The sequence below is a fragment of the Sinohyriopsis cumingii genome, chromosome 4 (assembly GCF_028554795.1).
Source record: "Sinohyriopsis cumingii isolate HCF-2022 chromosome 4, ASM2855479v2, whole genome shotgun sequence".
NCBI lineage: Eukaryota > Metazoa > Mollusca > Bivalvia > Unionida > Unionidae > Sinohyriopsis > Sinohyriopsis cumingii.
The window spans coordinates 3,580,447-3,599,860 of record NC_142964.1 but is presented as its reverse complement, the minus strand read 5'-3'; the positions used below and the strand labels follow the sequence as shown (position 1 = coordinate 3,599,860).

General features: G+C 34.9%; 1 protein-coding gene across 1 annotated transcript in view; it reads left to right on the top strand.

Moving 5' to 3' along the window:
- The first annotated feature begins 1,375 nt into the window (after positions 1–1,375).
- The window catches only part of LOC149800544 (repulsive guidance molecule A-like), a 47,102-nt gene continuing 29,063 nt past the window's right edge, over positions 1,376–19,414 (top strand). The window contains exon 1 of the mRNA XM_089954482.1: positions 1,376–1,791. Within this exon, the coding sequence (XP_089810608.1) occupies positions 1,775–1,791 (17 nt within the window). The 5' untranslated portion in view covers positions 1,376–1,774. The remainder of the gene's footprint in view (positions 1,792–19,414) is intronic.

Below are 19,414 nucleotides of genomic sequence, written 5' to 3'. Positions count from 1 at the left end.
CATGTTTTTATATAGGAATTAAGAAAAAAAAAATAGAAAATAAAGGAATAAATTCCTTATTTTGAAGAGAAAGAAAAAAAAAAAAACAAAGGACCCAACACATTCTGATACTATTTATTCCTGTACTTCTACTCGCAAAAAAGCTCATAATTTTCTAATGAATGAAATAAAATCGCAAAACTCTATATGTCAACCTACCCAACGACATGACTTTCAATCAATTAATATAATTATTTGTCTTACAGCAATTAATGAATCAATCTATATTTAAGTTAAATTCGTCTGATTAAGTGCAGACAGGTGCATAGTTAACAGCAAGCTTGATCTTTACCACCACAGTGCTGCAGTCAAGTGTACGGTACGGATCTGATTACCAACATTTAATGTCGCATTCCACTGTCAATAGCAATAACAACGAAAGTCACAAAGCTTAAAAATGACAAATACGTGAGTTAACTGTCATCTTCTAAACACCCTACTCTCAGCCTCCAAACAGTATTGCAGGATGCGAAACAGTGACCTGGAAAGATGATGCTTTATAGATCAGGGGTCTCAAACACGTGGCCCACCAAGCCGTATCCTGCCTTCATGCGGCCTTCCGGGTGGTTCGAGTTTGCTATCCTTGTTATAGATCAATCGAATTATGAATGTTGTTATTTGGTTATTTATATAGCTACTGAGTATAATAAAACAACAGAGTTTATCAGTAACAAGAATGTTTTGTAATAAATACTCAGAACTTAATCTATTTAGAGAGATATATTGATGGAACTATAAATGGGAGGAAGACGTGATGGACGGGCAGGCAGACAGGCATACAGATTACTATCTAGAAGGATATTTCGAGATATGTAGAGAGGAAGAAATTGTACCGATACCATCAAATAAATGAGTTCTGCCCTTTTGGGCCTCTAGTCTTCACTTAAACCTAAATAAAAGCAAGATGGAAGCCTTTCAATGGTTCGAAGCACTGAGCAAATATACTTCTATTTATTGATACAAGGTGTGTCATTAAACGTATAGCCATTATGTTTACTCTCCAAATTTCTTTATTGCCAACTTTCAGAAAAGGCTTTAGAAATGAACCAAAAATATACACACGCTACCAAACGTTCTATACCTTGTCCAATACGTCATTCTAAACCTTGTTGAAACAGACCTTTTAATTTTGAGATCAGGATAATATAAATTCGTCTCAGAACGTGGACTAATAAATTAACGACATGTGGTTTAATATATACTTTTTTCGGCTGGTATTAAAGGTTGTAAAATGTGTGCGTGAAACTGCATACTATTCATTGGAGAACTCGTACAACATTAAGCTATCTAACTGAAGAGTATCGCTTTTATTGTTGGTCACCCGGTCTCGATTGCTTTTGATAAAAAGCGAATAGACCGTCTTGCATTTGAATGAGGATGGTTTAGCACGTAGAGGTGCAGAAGTATTTGCTAATTCTCATTTTTATTCCGAGAAGCCTGGCGCTCGGTTACAAGGCGAGACTGCAGTGAGAAATAGTGTGTTATTAGGATGCATTGGAGGATTTTACAGCGGAGTTCGTTACACAATATCATAACATCAACCGTGCGGTAACAGTAAAGATAGCTCTCGCTTCACACCATAGGTGTTGTTTCTATATGCATTATTGTTTAGTGATAGATAAGTAGAGACACATGGATAATTCTATTCAGTGTAAGACGCATTGTAGTTAGGATACCCTGACTTTGTTCCCTGACAACCTTTTAGCCGTATGGTGAAAGCGCAACATCATGTGAGATGAAATTCGGCTGCAGGTGAGTTCTCTCTCTCTCTCTCTCTCTCTCTCTCGTGTAGCAAAGAAATATGTAGAGGCGGTTTGCAATTGCACACACTGAAATTTCACCAAAATATATACATGTACTAGCCGAAAATGACAATCGACAGAGACTGTCATACAACTTGAGAACGTGCTATATACTAATTATGCTTTCAAGAAATGTGTTCATCACACACAATTTGGACGTATTTATTTTCAATAATACATATTAATCGTAAAATGTTATGCCCTCAGCAGGTATATCCTCTACCGATGAAGCATCCACCTATATCATTTCGAAATTTACAAGAATTGCGCTACATTGTATTTTTTTTTTGATGGCGTAATACCCTCCTTCAAGTATTTCTGGTTACGTAATTGTCCCCTCCCCCCTCACTCAGACAATATCTATTAAACAACTGAAACGGATCTGTATTTTAATTATGTATATAACTTTATTGTTGGAAGTTCAGTCTTTGAGTCAGAGTACTCGGTAAACCTTGAGATTTACATTAATAACTTAAAAAAAATATCCCCTTCCCATATTTTGCAATAATTGTTCCTTGTATAAGGGTCTCATGATAGAAAAACAAACCTGTAACAACAACAACAATAATAATAATAATAATAATAGTTAACGAAAATCTTGAACAAAGCAATAAATACAATTCTGCATGCATATTCATGATGAATTTTTATTTGACGGATGCTCAAAATATTTCACACATAGGAATGATTCTCTATCCCCCACAGTCCACAAATCTTCACAAAGGTTAAAAACGTATGGATTTAACACTCAGCAATGTGTACAGCCTGGTGTATTTCGATCTACATACTTTTGCAGCTAGTAGCTTTGTCACTCAGTTTGTCTGAAAATTACTCATATTAAAGCTCACGGGTTTTCGAAAACTAGACAAATCATGGGGGTTCCGATAACGCGGACGATACAATCAGTGCGTGCTGAGGCACAAATGAATCGGGGAGAGACAAAATATATCATACTGTACACAAGAATATCAGCAAAACCATGGTGTGACACTGGACGTTTTGCAGTTAAATGAAATAAATAAATAAAAATGGGGACAGATAATTTTCATTTTGTCATCAGAGGCATACATTATACAGCATCATCTTTGGTGTCGTTGATGTGCGAGTGGAGCATATAATGGCACTGTTCTTTTTCAAAGGTGTGGTATTTATACAAGTATCTTGTTTTCCAATCCTTTATATCTATTTTCATATTCTGGACATCTCAGTTTTGTGGTATAAATGACAAAGAAATAAAATACTGAAAACATTTCCTTAAATTTATATATTATTTGATAACGGATTGGTTGCTTACATTGTTTTGAACTTGAGAAAAGTACTTCAATTAGTATTCAATCGAAAATTATAATCTCTTTCGGCAAAATATATTTTCTACATCCTAACATGAACTAATAACCTTTCCTGCATAAAGCTAGATTTTCCTTTGTCAAAGTTGTCCTAAGCATGCTTTGTTTGCCATCTCCCAAACACGTACTTCAATTTGCCTAATATGTAATTTTACCATTGATTTGGGAGAGAGAGAGAGAGACGCACACGCACACAAGAAAGCATAAGTTATAGGAACTTTACATGTTAAATGTCTTGCACTTATCTGTTATTTCATATTCATTGATGAGAATTTCAACAATTGTTTTACGTTTACATTTAATTTTGTTGTAATTCACATTTCCATTTATTTAAACGAACTTCTTATTCCTGAGGTTTTTGTGCAACTGATTTTACACTTTTTTAATTATATAAGCGTTTAGTTGGCACCACATGGCAGCTATTGTGCTTATGTGCCTTTAAATGCTACTATATACATTCATATCTGTACTACCACCACCACCACCACTACCACTACCACTACTACTACTACTACTACTAATAATAATAATAACAATAATAATAATAATAATAAAAATAATAAATTAACGAGGAAAATATAATTTCTCATGAAGGACTCACCACGTTGCACTCGAGCTACCGATAGGATATATATATATATATATATATATATATATATATATATATATATATATATATATATATATATATATATATATATATATATATGTGTGTGTGTGTGTGTGTGTGTGTGTGTGTGTGTGTGTGTGTGTGTGAGGGTATGGTGGTTGGTAGGTGCACATAATCATATGGTGTAGCAGGTCTAAATAATGGACAAGTAAACATTTGATGTCCATCCATCCATCCATCCATACATACATACATCTCGGCTAATGTGGTATACGAGAAAGCTTGCCGGTAGCCTTCGTGGGTCGGTGATTGTTTCCAGGGCTTACCCGGGTTCTTCCTCCACCATTAATACTGGCCGCCATGTATAGCCTATACCGTGCTGAAAAATGTCGTTAAACCCCATTACAACCACAACTACATACATACATACATACATACACATACATACATACATACATACATACATACATACATACATACATACATACATACATACATACATCCATCCATCCATCCATCCATCCATACATACATACATACATACGTACGTACCTACGTACTTACGCACGCACGCACGCATAAATACACACATACATACATACATACATACATACATACATACATACATACATACATACATACATACATCTCGGTTAATGTGGGTATGTGAGAAAGCTTGCCGGTAGGTTCTTGTGGGTCGGTGATTGTTAACAGGGTTTACCCGGGTTTTTCCTCCACCATTAATACAGGCCGCCATGTATAGCCTATCCTGTGCTGAAAAATGTCGTTAAACCCCATTACAACCACAACTATACATACATACATACATACATGCATACATACATGCATGCATGCGTGTGTGCGTGCGTGCGTGTATGCGTGCGTGCGTACGTACGTTTGCTTCCTTTTTTCTATTTATAATACATTTAATAACATTTCAGCTTAAATATCAGGTCTTAGTTTATAGTATTGAACAGATACGTTCTTCCTTTTCGTTGTTAATAATTAATTTGCGGATTGTTAATGTGAGCTCGCGCACACGATATTCTTTGTGCTAATGAGTGCACGTGACATTATCAGACCCCAACCTGCCACTGCCCCCCCCAAATGATAATGGTAAAATAATTATCAGTTATCCCACAAGATTAATAGGAAAGCAACTAACCAATATTGACACTATAATTTGTTATAACAATAAGCATGTAGTAAGACACGTTTGAGAATTTACACAGTAGGAAATCATGTGATTCAAATTTAATTTCGCCAAGCAATATGCTGTCATTTGGATAACACACACACACACACACACACACACACACACACACACACACATATATATATATATATATATATATATATATATATATATATATATATATATATATATATATATATATATATATATATATATATATATATATATATGCAGCCATATTTGCTATATTAAACTCATGTTACAATATTTCTACACTGCCTTGCAAAATGTTTCATAGTTTCATACAATAAACTGAATTTGAATTGTTTTCATTTGAGTTTTACGCGAGATAGAAAATCCGCATCCCTTACAAGTTGTTCCTGTCATATGCCCGTTAGATATAAGATTATTCATTTAATTATAAAATAACTATATATAATATCCCCCTCTTTGTTAGCAAAATAATGGAAATTTGAATTCCTTTAATGGAAAGGAAATATTTTTTATTAAAGATAAAATACCTTATAAAGCTCTACCCGGATTGTGCATGTCAATTATTTCTCGAATTCGACAGTGCACATAAATTATTTCTCGAATCGGACTGTTTATGTGATTTATTTATACAATCGAAATCGGACTGTGCATGTGAATTATTTCTCGAATCAGACTCTTCATATGAATTATTTCTCGAATTGGACAGTGCACGTGAATTATGTCTCGAATCGGACTGTTCATGTGATTTATTTATACAGTCGGAATCGGACTGTGCATGTGAATTATTTCTCGAATCGGACTGATCATGTGAGTAATGTATACAATCGGAATCGGACTGTTCATGTGAATTCTTTCTCGAATCGGACTCATCATGTGATTTATTTATACAATCGGAATCGGACTGTGCATGTGAATTATTTCTCTTCTTTCGGAGGACTCTTATGTATTATATATATGTATTATATAACTTTCTTTCTCTGTGAAATAAAAATTTCCACAAAGCAAAAATTAGCAATACAGAACTCCTCTGCAGTCAAGTAGTGTAAAAATGCTTCAAGCTATAGTACACTTCCATAATGCTTCTTTATATTCAATTTCTTCTTTATCATATATATGACGATGACATTGATCATAATACAATAGTTTAAAAAGAAATGAGGATGTGGGAGAGAACCATGGTTGTTGTTGTTGTTGTTGTTGTTGTTGTTATTATTATTATTATTATTATTATTATTATTATTATCATCATCATTATTATTATTGTTATTATCATTATTATTATTGTTATTATTATTATAATACCTCTGTCGGCGTGGGTTCGAGTCTCTGGTTCGGCCAATGTGGGTATGTGAGTGTGTGAGAAAGCTTGCTAGTAGCTTCTCGTGGGTCGATGGTTCTTTCTGGGGTTTTCCTGGGTTCTTCCTCCACCATTTATACGGGCCACCATGTATAGCAGATCTTGTGCTGAAAAAATGGCGTTAAACCCTACAACAACAAGAAGAACAACAACTATTATTATTATTATTATTATTATTATTATTATTATTATTACTGTAACTGTATAATTATTATTATTATTACTGTATCATCATCATCATCATCATCATCATCATCATCATCATCATCATCACCATCATCATCATCATCATCATCATCATCATTGTAGTCGTCATCGTCATAAAAGCTTAGATTTTCCCATTTCAATTGTCTCTGATTGTCTACACACACAGTCTGATTACCAACGTCAAATCAGTCAATTACTTTTGACGGAACGTTTCAAGACGATCAATGTTTAATCATACACGATAGGGGTTAGTTTTGCTTGGATTATCAAGTATTGTCTGATAACACTTTTGATGAATGCCAACCGTGCCGTTGAATTTTCTCCGAAAGAGTCATTTGTTATATATAATTACATCGTTGCTACAGTTCACACAACAATGATATATCAGACACATTTTACTCACAGTCAATTAACCGCATGCCATTTATCTGCTGTGTATAAATCATAGACGTAGACCTTTAATCAGTCATCAATAAAAAGACTTAAGATATTACTTTCATTTGAAATCCTTACCCTAATAAATCTTTCTTAAAGATAAGGCTGAAGGAAACAAGAAACAAGGAATCTCCTGTTCAGTCTCTAAACACGTACACACTAGCATGCGAGCGAATGCAAGCATGCAACCATGCGGAGTGGCGTACATTTTCCTCACAAAATCCATTGAACCTGACAGACAGTCTGTTATCAAAACACATTTTAATGCATACATATTTCTGACTTAGTGTATTGTAGCGTGGTAAAAAAATATGTTTACTTTTAGATACGTTAATTCGGGTTCTTTATCTGTAAAAAGCTTGTATGTTCGTTACAAATGAACGGAATGAACATAACATATGTACCTACAAACGTTGACAGCTGGTATTTATCCCGCGTTTAAAAGAGGCGTATTTAACCAAGGCAGTTGACTGCATCCGTATCACTCATCCATCAACCTATATGATGAATTTGTAGAACCTAATATTAATACAGTCGGATTAAAATCGACAGCTGGGACACAACGGGGGGGGGGGGGGGCTGTTGCTTCCTGATAGGTGGATCTTAATCACATTAAAGTTTAATATCCATATATATATATATATATATATATATATATATATATATATATATATATATATATATATATATATATATATATATATATATATACACACACACACACACACACACCATGATAATAAAAAAAATAGTCTGCAGCATGACTAATTGTCATACTGTGCGAGTGTGATAAGTGTGTCATAGGTATGCCTATCAGCTCCTGGGGTAATACATATCGCTTGACTGCAGAACGGGGTACGATGAAACCCAAACAAATGACGAGTACGTACTCGTATCAACTACCTATCAGCCTATATATCTAATACATACTTACATACATACATACATACATACATACATACATACATACATACATACATGCATACATACATAATTGATTACCTACATAGTACAAAAAGACATAAAAAAGTGCATAGACATAGACAGACAGCCATAAATAACCAATTATGTATGCACCTTCACACTGTCCACTTAATTTTCCAATCCAAAATAAAATTATCCATGTCCTTGTCAATATGTTTCGTTATTACGAGGCAAAATGTTTTGTCTTGATAATATATTAAAAATCCAACATGACACTCATTTCAATTGCATATAAACCTTAATAACAATACATATATATAATTTAAGTGCTATATTCAGTTTTCCAATCTTTTGTTGTCTGTCTCTCACAGGTATTTCATAGGAGTTTAGTTAAGGCCAATTTCAGGCTATTAGTTATTCAGTTCCATTCCGGTTTCTATCAGCATCAGACTTAATTGGAGTTCTTAATCAGGCGTGGCTTTTAATAAATCTGCTTTGAGAGCGAAATTTCCCAATTAGCGTCACTCCATACTCTAAGAGATGGCAAGTTTACATAGAACATCAAATTTGATACCTTCCAGTTTTACGCCTTTATGCGTGTTTGGTTGTCTAACGTAATGATATAAGAAATGATTTTATCGTCTAATGACCTCTCTTCTTTCAATCAGCAGACACCATGACCTATAATACTTTAGTAAGGCAATGTGTTCACAGAATGTATCAGCACCACGGAACAATACATTTCTCTCTCTCTCTGTCTATCTCTCTCTCTATCTCTCTCTCTCTCCATTCCACTTTTAGCCACTTTTCTACTTCTTTCTTCGTGAATTTCCCCATTGACCTCATTCCTAGTAGAAAAAAATAAGAAGTCATCTATTCAGTATTTATCATTATGGCTTCTTTAAAGTCAACGGAGACTCAAATTATGCAACAGCGCTACTTTCAAATTTGAAGCAATTTGTGTTTAAAGCCGATCGTAACCTTTTATTCGCATTGTTGTTTGTGTATGTTTATTCTTGTCATATGTTTGATATATGAGTTCCTAACGAATAAATATTAATAAGACAATATGGTAAGGGTCAGAGTAAATCGAATGTTTTCATCTGCCAGAAACTTGGTCTTAACTCTTATGTTCAAATTACTGAATGAGATCTTTCTAGTTCTTGATTTTGTTTGTTCTGTATCTTTTCTACGTTGTATTCTTATCCTTTGCCCACTATTCTACGGTTTCACATGTCTCACTGATGTCCTTATCCTCTGCCCACTATTCCACGGTCTCTCATGTCTTAATGATCTACTTACCCTCTGTCCACTTTTCTACGGTCTCACAAGTGTCAATGATGTCCTTATCTTCTGCTCACTTTTCTACGGTCTGTCAAGTCTCACTGATGTCCTTATACGCAGCCCACTATTCCACGGTCTCTCAAGACTCAATCTTATCGTCCGCCACTATTCTATCGTCTCTCAAGTCTCAATGTCCACCCCCTATTATGTGGTCTCTCAAGTCTCAATGTCCACCCACTATTCTACGGTCTCTCACCTGTCTGTTGTATTCTTAAATTCTGCACACTATTCTACGGTCTCTCACGTGTCTATTGTATTCTTAACCTCTGCACACTATTCTACGGTCTTTCACGACTCTATTGTATTCTTAACCTCTGCACACTATTCTACGGTCTTTCACGTCTCTATTGTATTCTTAACCTCTGCACACTATTCTACGGTCTCTCACGTGTCTATTGTATTCTTAACCTCTGCACACTATTCTACGGTCTTTCACGTCTCTATTGTATTCTTAACCTCTGCACACTATTCTACGGTCTTTCACGTCTCTATTGTATTCTTAACCTCTGCACACTATTCTACGGTCTCTCACGTCTCAATGATTTTGAATATATGCTAAAACTGATCGCTGAAGTTAGCATTTTTATACATCCACCATAAGGCGTTGTGCATTGCGTTATCATGGCGGTGATAAGGGCGAGCCCAAGGGCGCCAAGCCGATTGGGTTTGGTGGGGTGCCATTTCGCGTAGCATGTTCTTGTATTATTTATTTTACTTAGATTAACGTACTGCTTTTTCTTTAAAATACCTACATTTGGTCACTATTCTCATGGCTATTAATACGTTAAAATTTGTTTAAAGTTTAAGGGATTACTTCCAGGGATGGGGGCGTCAAAAGTGTCTGTCGTCCTGGGCGCTGTTTTGTTCTGTGCAAGCTTGCGACGGTCCTTGTTTTCAGTCCATCTGTTATCAACAATATTCAATAAATTATGTGAATGGCTTGCGTTTGATTAAAGGGTAAAGAATATTGATTCGGGATTAAAAGGTCAGAGGTCAGTGTCGCTAAAACTGTAAGAAGAAAAGTCCTCATAATAACCCGAGTTCTCCATCATCTACCATTACCGAACTTTGTGGATGACATGCATTTGAGGTGAAAAGGAAACCTTATTTATTTCGATATAGAAAGGTCAATGGTTAAGGTTACTGTGACTGGAAGGAAAGCTATTCTTCACAATAACCCTAGTTCTACACCATGTGGAGTTTTCAAACTCTGTGAATGGCTAGCACTTGGGTAGTGAAAACCCTGTTGATTTTGGTGTCAGTGGGTCAAAGGTCATGGTCAGTGTTACTGAAAAAACAAACGTGGTTTCCTCACAATGTCATTAGGTCTGCAGCACACACATAGCCCAAACTTTGTTTTCCAGTCATGATGGTGAACAACGCCGTAGCTTGTATAAACAGTTTCACGGTCAGCCTCGTTCCGAGTAGTCATTTCAGCTTTATTTTTGCGTTGAATTTTGACGAAAAAAGATGGACATGTCAATAAAAACAGTGCTAGTCTTGTTGATTAAAGTCTTAAAAGTTTCATATTTTTATTTAATTTTAATAATCCCTTGAAAAATTAGGTTGATTTCAACTTATTGTAGCAATGACGATTCGAGAAGCGAGAGCGCAACATGGGAAGCAGTTTGCTAGGTCTTTTGTGAGCAAGCGATAGTGAGTTGATGACATTTCAACTAATGCCGCGATTGTCATTTGAGTTACTCAGAATTTATGGACAGTTTTCGCTGCTTTCCAATATAATCTTTATATTAGACACTTTTGAAATAAAACACATAAAACGTATACGCTATACTGATAATATTATGCGAGATTTGTGGGGGGAAAAAAACACAATGCACTGTAAACGGTACAAGTTAAGCGAGCATAAAATTGTTTAGTATACAGTAGACAAGTTAGTTTGTATACGTTAAAGTTTTGCGATGCGAAATGTGTACTAGTTATATATTATGTAAATGATGACGCTTAGTTTTGGAAGCATCAAGCTGCCATCGACAGGTTATATTTCTATTCCATATGTGATCAAGACCATGAGATAGTTATATTCCATATGAGACGAGGACGACATCCATTAGGAGAACAAAACGCATTACCGATTACTGCTTGTTGACATCATTATCTTGATGTTACCTAAATTCTGTCCACATGTCAGTAAGGCAACATTTACATATCACTTTGTCATTATATCTGGCCACATGTCAATAAGACAACATTTACACACCACTTTGTCATTTTATCTGCCCACATGTCAGTAAGACATTTGCATACCACTTTGTCATTATATCTGGTCACATGTCAGTAAGACATTTACATACCACTTTGTCATTATATCTGGCCACCTGTCAGTAAGACAACATGTACACACCACTTTGTCATTATATCTGGTCATATGTCAGTAAGACAACATTTACACACCACTTTGTCATTATATCTGGTCACATGTCAGTAAGACAACATTTACATACCACTTTGTCATTATATCTGGCCACATGTCAGTAAGACATTTACATACCACTTTGTCATTATATCTGGCCACATGTCAGTAAGACAACATTTACATACCACTTTGTCATTAGATCTGGCCACATGTCAGTAAGACAACATTTACATACCACTTTGTCATTATATCTGCATAACAATGGGGGCCCCGAGTGGCCGAGTGGTCTAAAGCGCTCACCGTTCCGGATCACTGCCATCTCACCTCTGTCTGCGTAGGTTCGAGTCCAAGGCTCGGCTATGCGTGGGTACGTGGGAAAGCCTGCCAGTAGCCTTCTTGTGGGTCGGTGGTTCTTCCCTGGGTTTTCCAGGGTTCTTCCTCCACCAGTTATACTGGCCGCCATGTATAGCCTATCTTGTGCTGAAAAATAGCGTTAAACCCTAGAAAGAGAAAAAAAAAGCATAACAGTGTCAACACAGTGCAATCTGTAACTCGTCTTGCTGATGTAAAAGATGTCGGCTATAGAAATATCTCGTTTTTAAGAAGACATCTTGATGGTTATACCATATTTGGAGAGGAAAAAGAACGATGGAGGATGAGACTGTAAAACGCATTGTGGAGAGTTGATGCCAGTGTGCTGGCTCAGACAAGTGTGCACAGTCTACACCAATTCAAACGGGATAAAAATTATCAACGCGGACTTTGGTTTAATTTCTGAGTAAATATAAATTATGTCGAAATGTGTATAATTCAGCTCAAAGGAAATTAGACTAAAATAATCAAAATATGCTTTGAAGTTTTAATTTGTAACAAAAGTAACAATCAGTTTTCAATTTATTTTCCATCCATTTATCAATCCATCTATTCACTCATCCAGGCCCCTCCGGTGGTCTAGTGGTTAGAGCGTCCGCATCGGATGCGGGAGGTCGTGGGTTCGATTCCCGGCCGAGTCATACCAAAGACTTACAAAAATGGTACAAACTGCTGCCTCGCTTGGCGCTCAGCATTAAGAAGTTAGTGTTAGGACTGGTCGGCCTGGTGTCAGGATAATGTGACTGGGTGGGACATCATACTATATGTCTGCAGCATGATGCCCCAGTGCAAGACATCACTATAAACTGCCACACTGCAGACATCATAGAGATATGACTGAAACATTTTTAAAGCTACGTTAAAAATCCAAATCACACACACACACACACACACACACACACACACACACACACACACACACACATTTACCCATCCAAACATAATGGAATAGTAACCTTTGAGGAATCATACTGGTTAATTTATCGAGATTTTTACGTAGAAGACAACCTGTTTAAATAGCAAATTACCTAATATCAAATTAACACTATAAACTATATATGCGGTCTGAAATAATCCTGACATATCGGCTCTCCATCTGTGTGTTTGACATATATGAGATATTGTCCAATCAAGCTTAATTAGGTAGGGCAGATGGGATGTTTCAATAATTTTTAGTTGAAATATCTGTGATTTAACATTCCAATATTTTTGAAGTTACTGATAGAATTTTATATTACAAAAATGGAATTTAACTTAAAACTACTAAAGTTAAAACAGGCTTACTTTAATTTTGAAAAGCGTAAAAATATATAATTTCAATGGCTAATAAGATGGGTAGAGCGAATTGACAGAGGTCAGTAGTCTGAGGAAGTAGGGTTTTTACTCCAGGTGCAGTTTTACCTGGATAGCTGTCGAGGAGCTGTTTAAATAAGAGGAAAATTAGTTGTGTCTTGGAAACTATACGTTTTTTGCTATTCCCCATCCAACTTTTTTCCTCCTAATTTTCTCAGCTTTATACCCTTAACCTAAATATATTAATTAACCGTTTCTCATTTTATCTCAATTATTTTCCTTATTCTTATTTTTTATCGACTCCGTTGTTCATCCTGGTACATCATATTTGCTTGATTACGTGCTACTGTTTCAATTAGAGGCTATTCATTTTGACTATCCCCCCCCAAAAAAAAAATTTTTTCATGAAACGTCGGCATCATTTGCCAAATATTCACATATTTTCATGTATGTTTACATATATTTATATGTAGCTTACAATTATTCCATCGTCAAAAAAGAACAGTATAAGCCAATTGCTTAAACAAAATCGACTAAAATGGATCTAGTTTTTGTTGACAGACTTGTGAAGAAGCTAAAAACTTTAGAATATAATATATTTTTATTATTTAAAAAAAGTTATGTTGGCAACCAGCCAAGCCAATTATTATATTGTGCATAACCTTAAATCACATTTCCTGACTTTGATTGATATTTTCCTAAATTCCAATGCGTGTAAAAATAATTGTTTTGACGATAAAGTGAATAATTCTTAAGGAAAAAAACTGAATAATATCAATTACCATGAAAAAATATTAACATCGTTGAACATTGGGAGTGAATTCGCTCCAGAAATGCAACCCTCAAACAAATTTTTGTGGTCTTCTGTTAAGCCCACAATGGAATCACATTCACATGGCAAAATTTTTGAAGGTTCAGTGAACGACGGCAGCTGTCATGGATGCAAAAGCACTTCGCATGATGCGGATGTTGAAATGTTGATTCTAATTAGTCGATCTGGCAGACGGGTTCTCGCCCTAGCTTTCACTGATTATTGATATTCAATACAAGAAAATGGTGCCAGCGACTGGGAAAGCGGTACCAGTCTAGCAAAAATAACAAAATAATGAGGAACAGAAGGGCGAGATATGATTCTTATCAAGTTAAATGTATTTTCATCTGTTCATCATACAGAAATAGGCTAGAAAAACAGACACATTGTTTCAGACTACTAAATTTTCAGCCTCTGCTCACGTCTCATATTCGTAAGTTAAACACCACATGTATATAACGTTACTAACTACAAATTGCAATACTCTCAGTGAATTCGTTTTTCCAGCCAAAAGCAGTAAGAAAACTAAATAAGGCACACATTTCAAGGCCATTAATTTGATTTCCTTCAGACGCAAAAGGTTTCATCGAAATTTCTTTATTTTTCTTGTTCCTTTCCCTTGTAGAATCAATAATTCCTAATCGGCGAACATCCTTACGTTGTCTGTCGCCTTATAGATTAGATACCGCATAGTGCTTTTTGCAGCAAGATCAGAAGAATTTGACTGCTAGAAATTAAAACGGAAACTTGCTTTTTTCCTTTGGGAAACACTTTTAGAACATAATGGAAAGATTCGAATGTGTGCATACCAGTGGCAACACATTCAAATTGTGTCTGCGCTCGTCCTGCGAATCAAAACCGTTGCATCTTGGACGAAAAGGGACTTTACCAAACCTAAGCAAAACAAGAATAAAATAGATAGAGACAACTTACATTTATAATACCATTTCACAAATGTGTTATTTATTAATTGTTTATTATTTATCTGTTGATGAAGCAGTTTGAAATAGAGCTTACTCAGATAATCTAATAATCCGGTATCCAATAAAATATTCCAACAAACTATATTGTATCCAGTAAGATATTCCAACTAATTACATGGTATCCGGTATTTTCCAAGCTATATTTATAAAACTATTACCATAATAAGTTTAAATGTTGAAAAGAAAGAAAAACTTAATCAACTGTTCAGAAATTGGACAATCACAGTTCCAATGTCCTGAAATTATTGATTAGATTATTTGCACATTCAATATAATCTTATTTTTATATTACAGTAATGGTGGTGTTGGCACATTAATTTTGTAGTGTCATCCACTTTCTTTAACCCAGACAATAAACGATGCCTGCTTAGCAAACCCATTTTCTCGTGTGTTAAAGCGTATCTACTCGCCGTTATTAGAGTAATGGAATCGAGGGTTTCATCTCTGGACTCAGTGGACATTGACAAATTGCCTTAGGATGCGTTACGTGATGATGTTCCAACCAAGAGGGTCTTGGACTTTTCAAAGCACATCGATTTATTTAACGCTTTAATTTACCTCTGTCTTTCTATATGTGCTTTCTTTATTAAAGAGTTTCTTCCAAAATCTTTAAGTTTCATTTTGTGAGGAAGAATCACTGGTAAATATGATTTAATTGAAAAAAGTAGAGCACTAACAACACAGCATTAAAATTTATTTTCAGCCGATCTTACTCATTATTAAGCATTAATTAACATTGCCAACGACCATAAGATTGTTTTTGTCCTCCATCTTTCTCTATCCCCTTTCCTCTGGTCGGTTTGTCTGTAAATTTTACCATGATTCTTAGGTCTAGAAACGTTGTCGATCGATCGATCGAGAGAGATAGCGATCATTTATTTTAATTGTCCGTTCCTGTTTCTATATTGGTATTTAGTCTGCTGTCGGATCATCGAACAGAGACAGACAGACAGACAGAGATAGAGAAGGAAAATTGTGTAAAATGTGTAATTCATTAGAAAACGGGGGATTATTCATTTTGTTTCGATATTATCTTATGTCAATAATGATTAATAAGTGAAAACTCATCACTGATCTGGAGTCTGGAGAGTATAGAAGCAATATCCGATAGATCAAACCATATTTTTATATGCGTATTCATGTGCCATTGGCGAATTACAATTTATTATACCAACAGAATTTATATATCAAATTGCTTTATAAGAACACTTTAAAAACAATGCTATTTTCAGTGTGTGTGTGTGTGTGTGTGTGTGTGAATCTCGACATAATTTTAATTTGCTTACATGAACATAAAACGGACAATCGATAACAAGTCTGGTTTATACTGAATCGTCCCACTGACGTCATACTCAAAATATTTTACTCCATCTGTATGACAGCATACTGTCCAATTTCTGTGCAATTCCTTCTTTTCTTGACATAATTATTTACATTCATGTAATTATTTTTTTATTCGATATGTCACGTTTCATGATTCGTTTACTATTATATCAATATGATCGTATATTAAGGAGACATATTTGACTACAGCTAAGTGCATTGAGACAATCAAACGATTAGACAATTCGAAAATATTTTTTTTTAAATCCCTGACAGAAACTAAATGGAACTATTTCATTGTGGAAGAATGCAGTACCGTGGTTTATGGTGGTACTGAATTCTTGTTTGCAACATTAATTTTCAACTTCTGAAGGAGAACTAGAAGCACTGTATATGAATCAGTCAATACGAAAACGTTTTTCTTATAATTTGATGAATAAATAAGTGAAGTGGCAAAGCGGATATTTTTTGACACTCTGCAGTCCAAGGTTCGATTCCCGTTTCTGGCTATTTTAAGCTATTATGTTACCGGTATGAGGTTGTTGATTTCCTCCAAGACCTCCTTTCCTCCACTACGTGACCTTCTCAATTAGAAATCAGAGCTGTCCGAATGTATATTGTATGTATTACCATTAGAACTTCCACAGCAGTTTAAAACAAACAAATCTTTTCTTTTCTTAAATCTTATTTTCAGAAATAGAAATTTCAGGAATACCCACCTAGATTCAAGTTTTGAGTGGTGGTTCTTGTCTCTTTATATTTCTCCACCCTAAGTTCCTAACCTATTCCAAGATTCCTTTTCTATATAATAAAAGGATTGTGTACTTCGCTGCTACTTGTGCTCACGTTCCCATGACGCATACCGAGGAAATACGATGAGTGGTATAAAATCGATATTTTTCGTCAACATGTAGTGTGTCACTCGTTTTTGATTACTTGTAAAGCTTAAAACACTTGGTAAGCCGTCTCTCGAGATGTTTCAAAACAAACTTCTCACCATTTCAAGAACTATTTTATCGCATACTTTACTCGGTTTTGGCATTGAGCGGCGTAATAACACAAACTTGACGCGGCAGACCTACATTGTTTTCAAAACAGAAATGTTAAAGAGAGGGTGGTTGGAAAAAATTTCTGGATAAATTGGTCAAATACAACGCTATTGACGTCCTGGTTTTGGAAAGTCTGTTAAACCATGAGAACTCCATATCCCATTAGCTATATACACGTATTGCTAAAAGTCGAGCCATTATTTCTTTCACATATAAATATTGTACAATATTTCTCAGACAACAATAACAATATGGCCTCATTATAGCTCAAATAACTATTTCCTGCTGGAAAGAAAATGCAACACTTAAATTGGTTAAGACCAATTCCAGCTAACGCACCTTTCCATTCCAAAACAAAATAAAGAACTGGTTAAGAAAAAATTTTAATATTCAGGATCACTAATTTAGAATAGAATTCCAAAAGAAATTAGAGAAAGTGCAAATATAAATGCATTTAATTATAATCTAATTCAGTGGATGAAAAGTGGCTCCTGTTTGACTTGACAAATACATTACTGCTGAAAGTATAAATTCTCAAACTTTTCACTTTGTTATCACGCTATTTTTGTACTGTAGATGCACAATGTACATAGTTCGAACAGGGTCTTACAACATTTTTTGTTTATTATATCCATATATTCAAGTAGATTCTTTTTCTTCTTCGTCTTCGTCTTCTTCTTCTTCTTCTTCTTCTTATTATTATTATTATTATTATTATTATTATTATCATTATTATTGTTGTTGTTTTTGCTGCAACAGCTGTTGTTTTTTTATTCAACTGGAATAACAACCAATTAATGAAGAGGTGTGAATATTATACATATTGTTGCCATTGTTAGGATCATATAGGAAGATTTATTCACCCAGAGCAAAGATATATTCCATGGGGGCGAAGTCGAAGTGTAATATGGCTCAACAAATCTTCATATCTGCTCCTAAACAAGGTCAATACATTGTTTATTACACCTAATCGATCAAGACATTGAAATACGATCACGCTAGTGAGACACGCTGTTCTGTTTCGTGACACGTTAGTTAGGATTCAAAGATAGCAACAACAACAATAAACCACAACAACAACAACAACAATAATAATAATAATAATAATAATAATGACAGCCTTTACGTTTCATTTCCTATCAGATATATTTTTATTACATGTGTTGCATATTTTATATCATCATGTTCAAAACTTCAGAACACGTAAACGTGCAAGAAGGACATTCAGACATACACTTTTCTATGGACATATTTTTCGTGCGCATGCACAACAATAATCAGTATTTCAAATCGGTGTCATTCCTTACTATTGTTCTAACTTATTAAAAAAATACAATTATTATCACAACTCGTCTGCAAACGACTGAAATATCGTCGGGTACTGAATATAAGTGTAAGTAGAAAGCAGCGGCGGTTCACTGGTTAAGGTCTTGTACTCGTTACCAGAAAAGCTGCCGGTTCGAGTTTCAAAATCGGACAAACCCAGTTCAGCTACCAGCCTGTAGCTAGGTACTTTATTCTGCTGGACTCTGCAAGATATAATCTACAAAGTGATCCTGTACCGTAGAACACCAAACACCAACCGAAACCACCAAATGCATGTCAACCAAAACCCAAATGGTCTGAACTCGATGAGAATCTGATAGTCGTTTGGATAATCGGGAATTCAATAGTTGCATATGTATTTATCTATGCTATAAATATATAGGAATCTGCAGGTTCTAATAAATCATTCATTTATACTCGATGATCAACTGATCAAAGTTCTGGTTTAACATAGTATATTGAATCTCATCCATTACTCTTAATTATAATCAATGTAGCAATATGATAATAATAATAATAAGAAGAAGAAGAAGAAGAAGAAATAAATATAATATATAATTTGCATGGTTAAAGTGCAATATGACCACTGTATACAGAATACACAGCATATACTAGTGCATAATGATA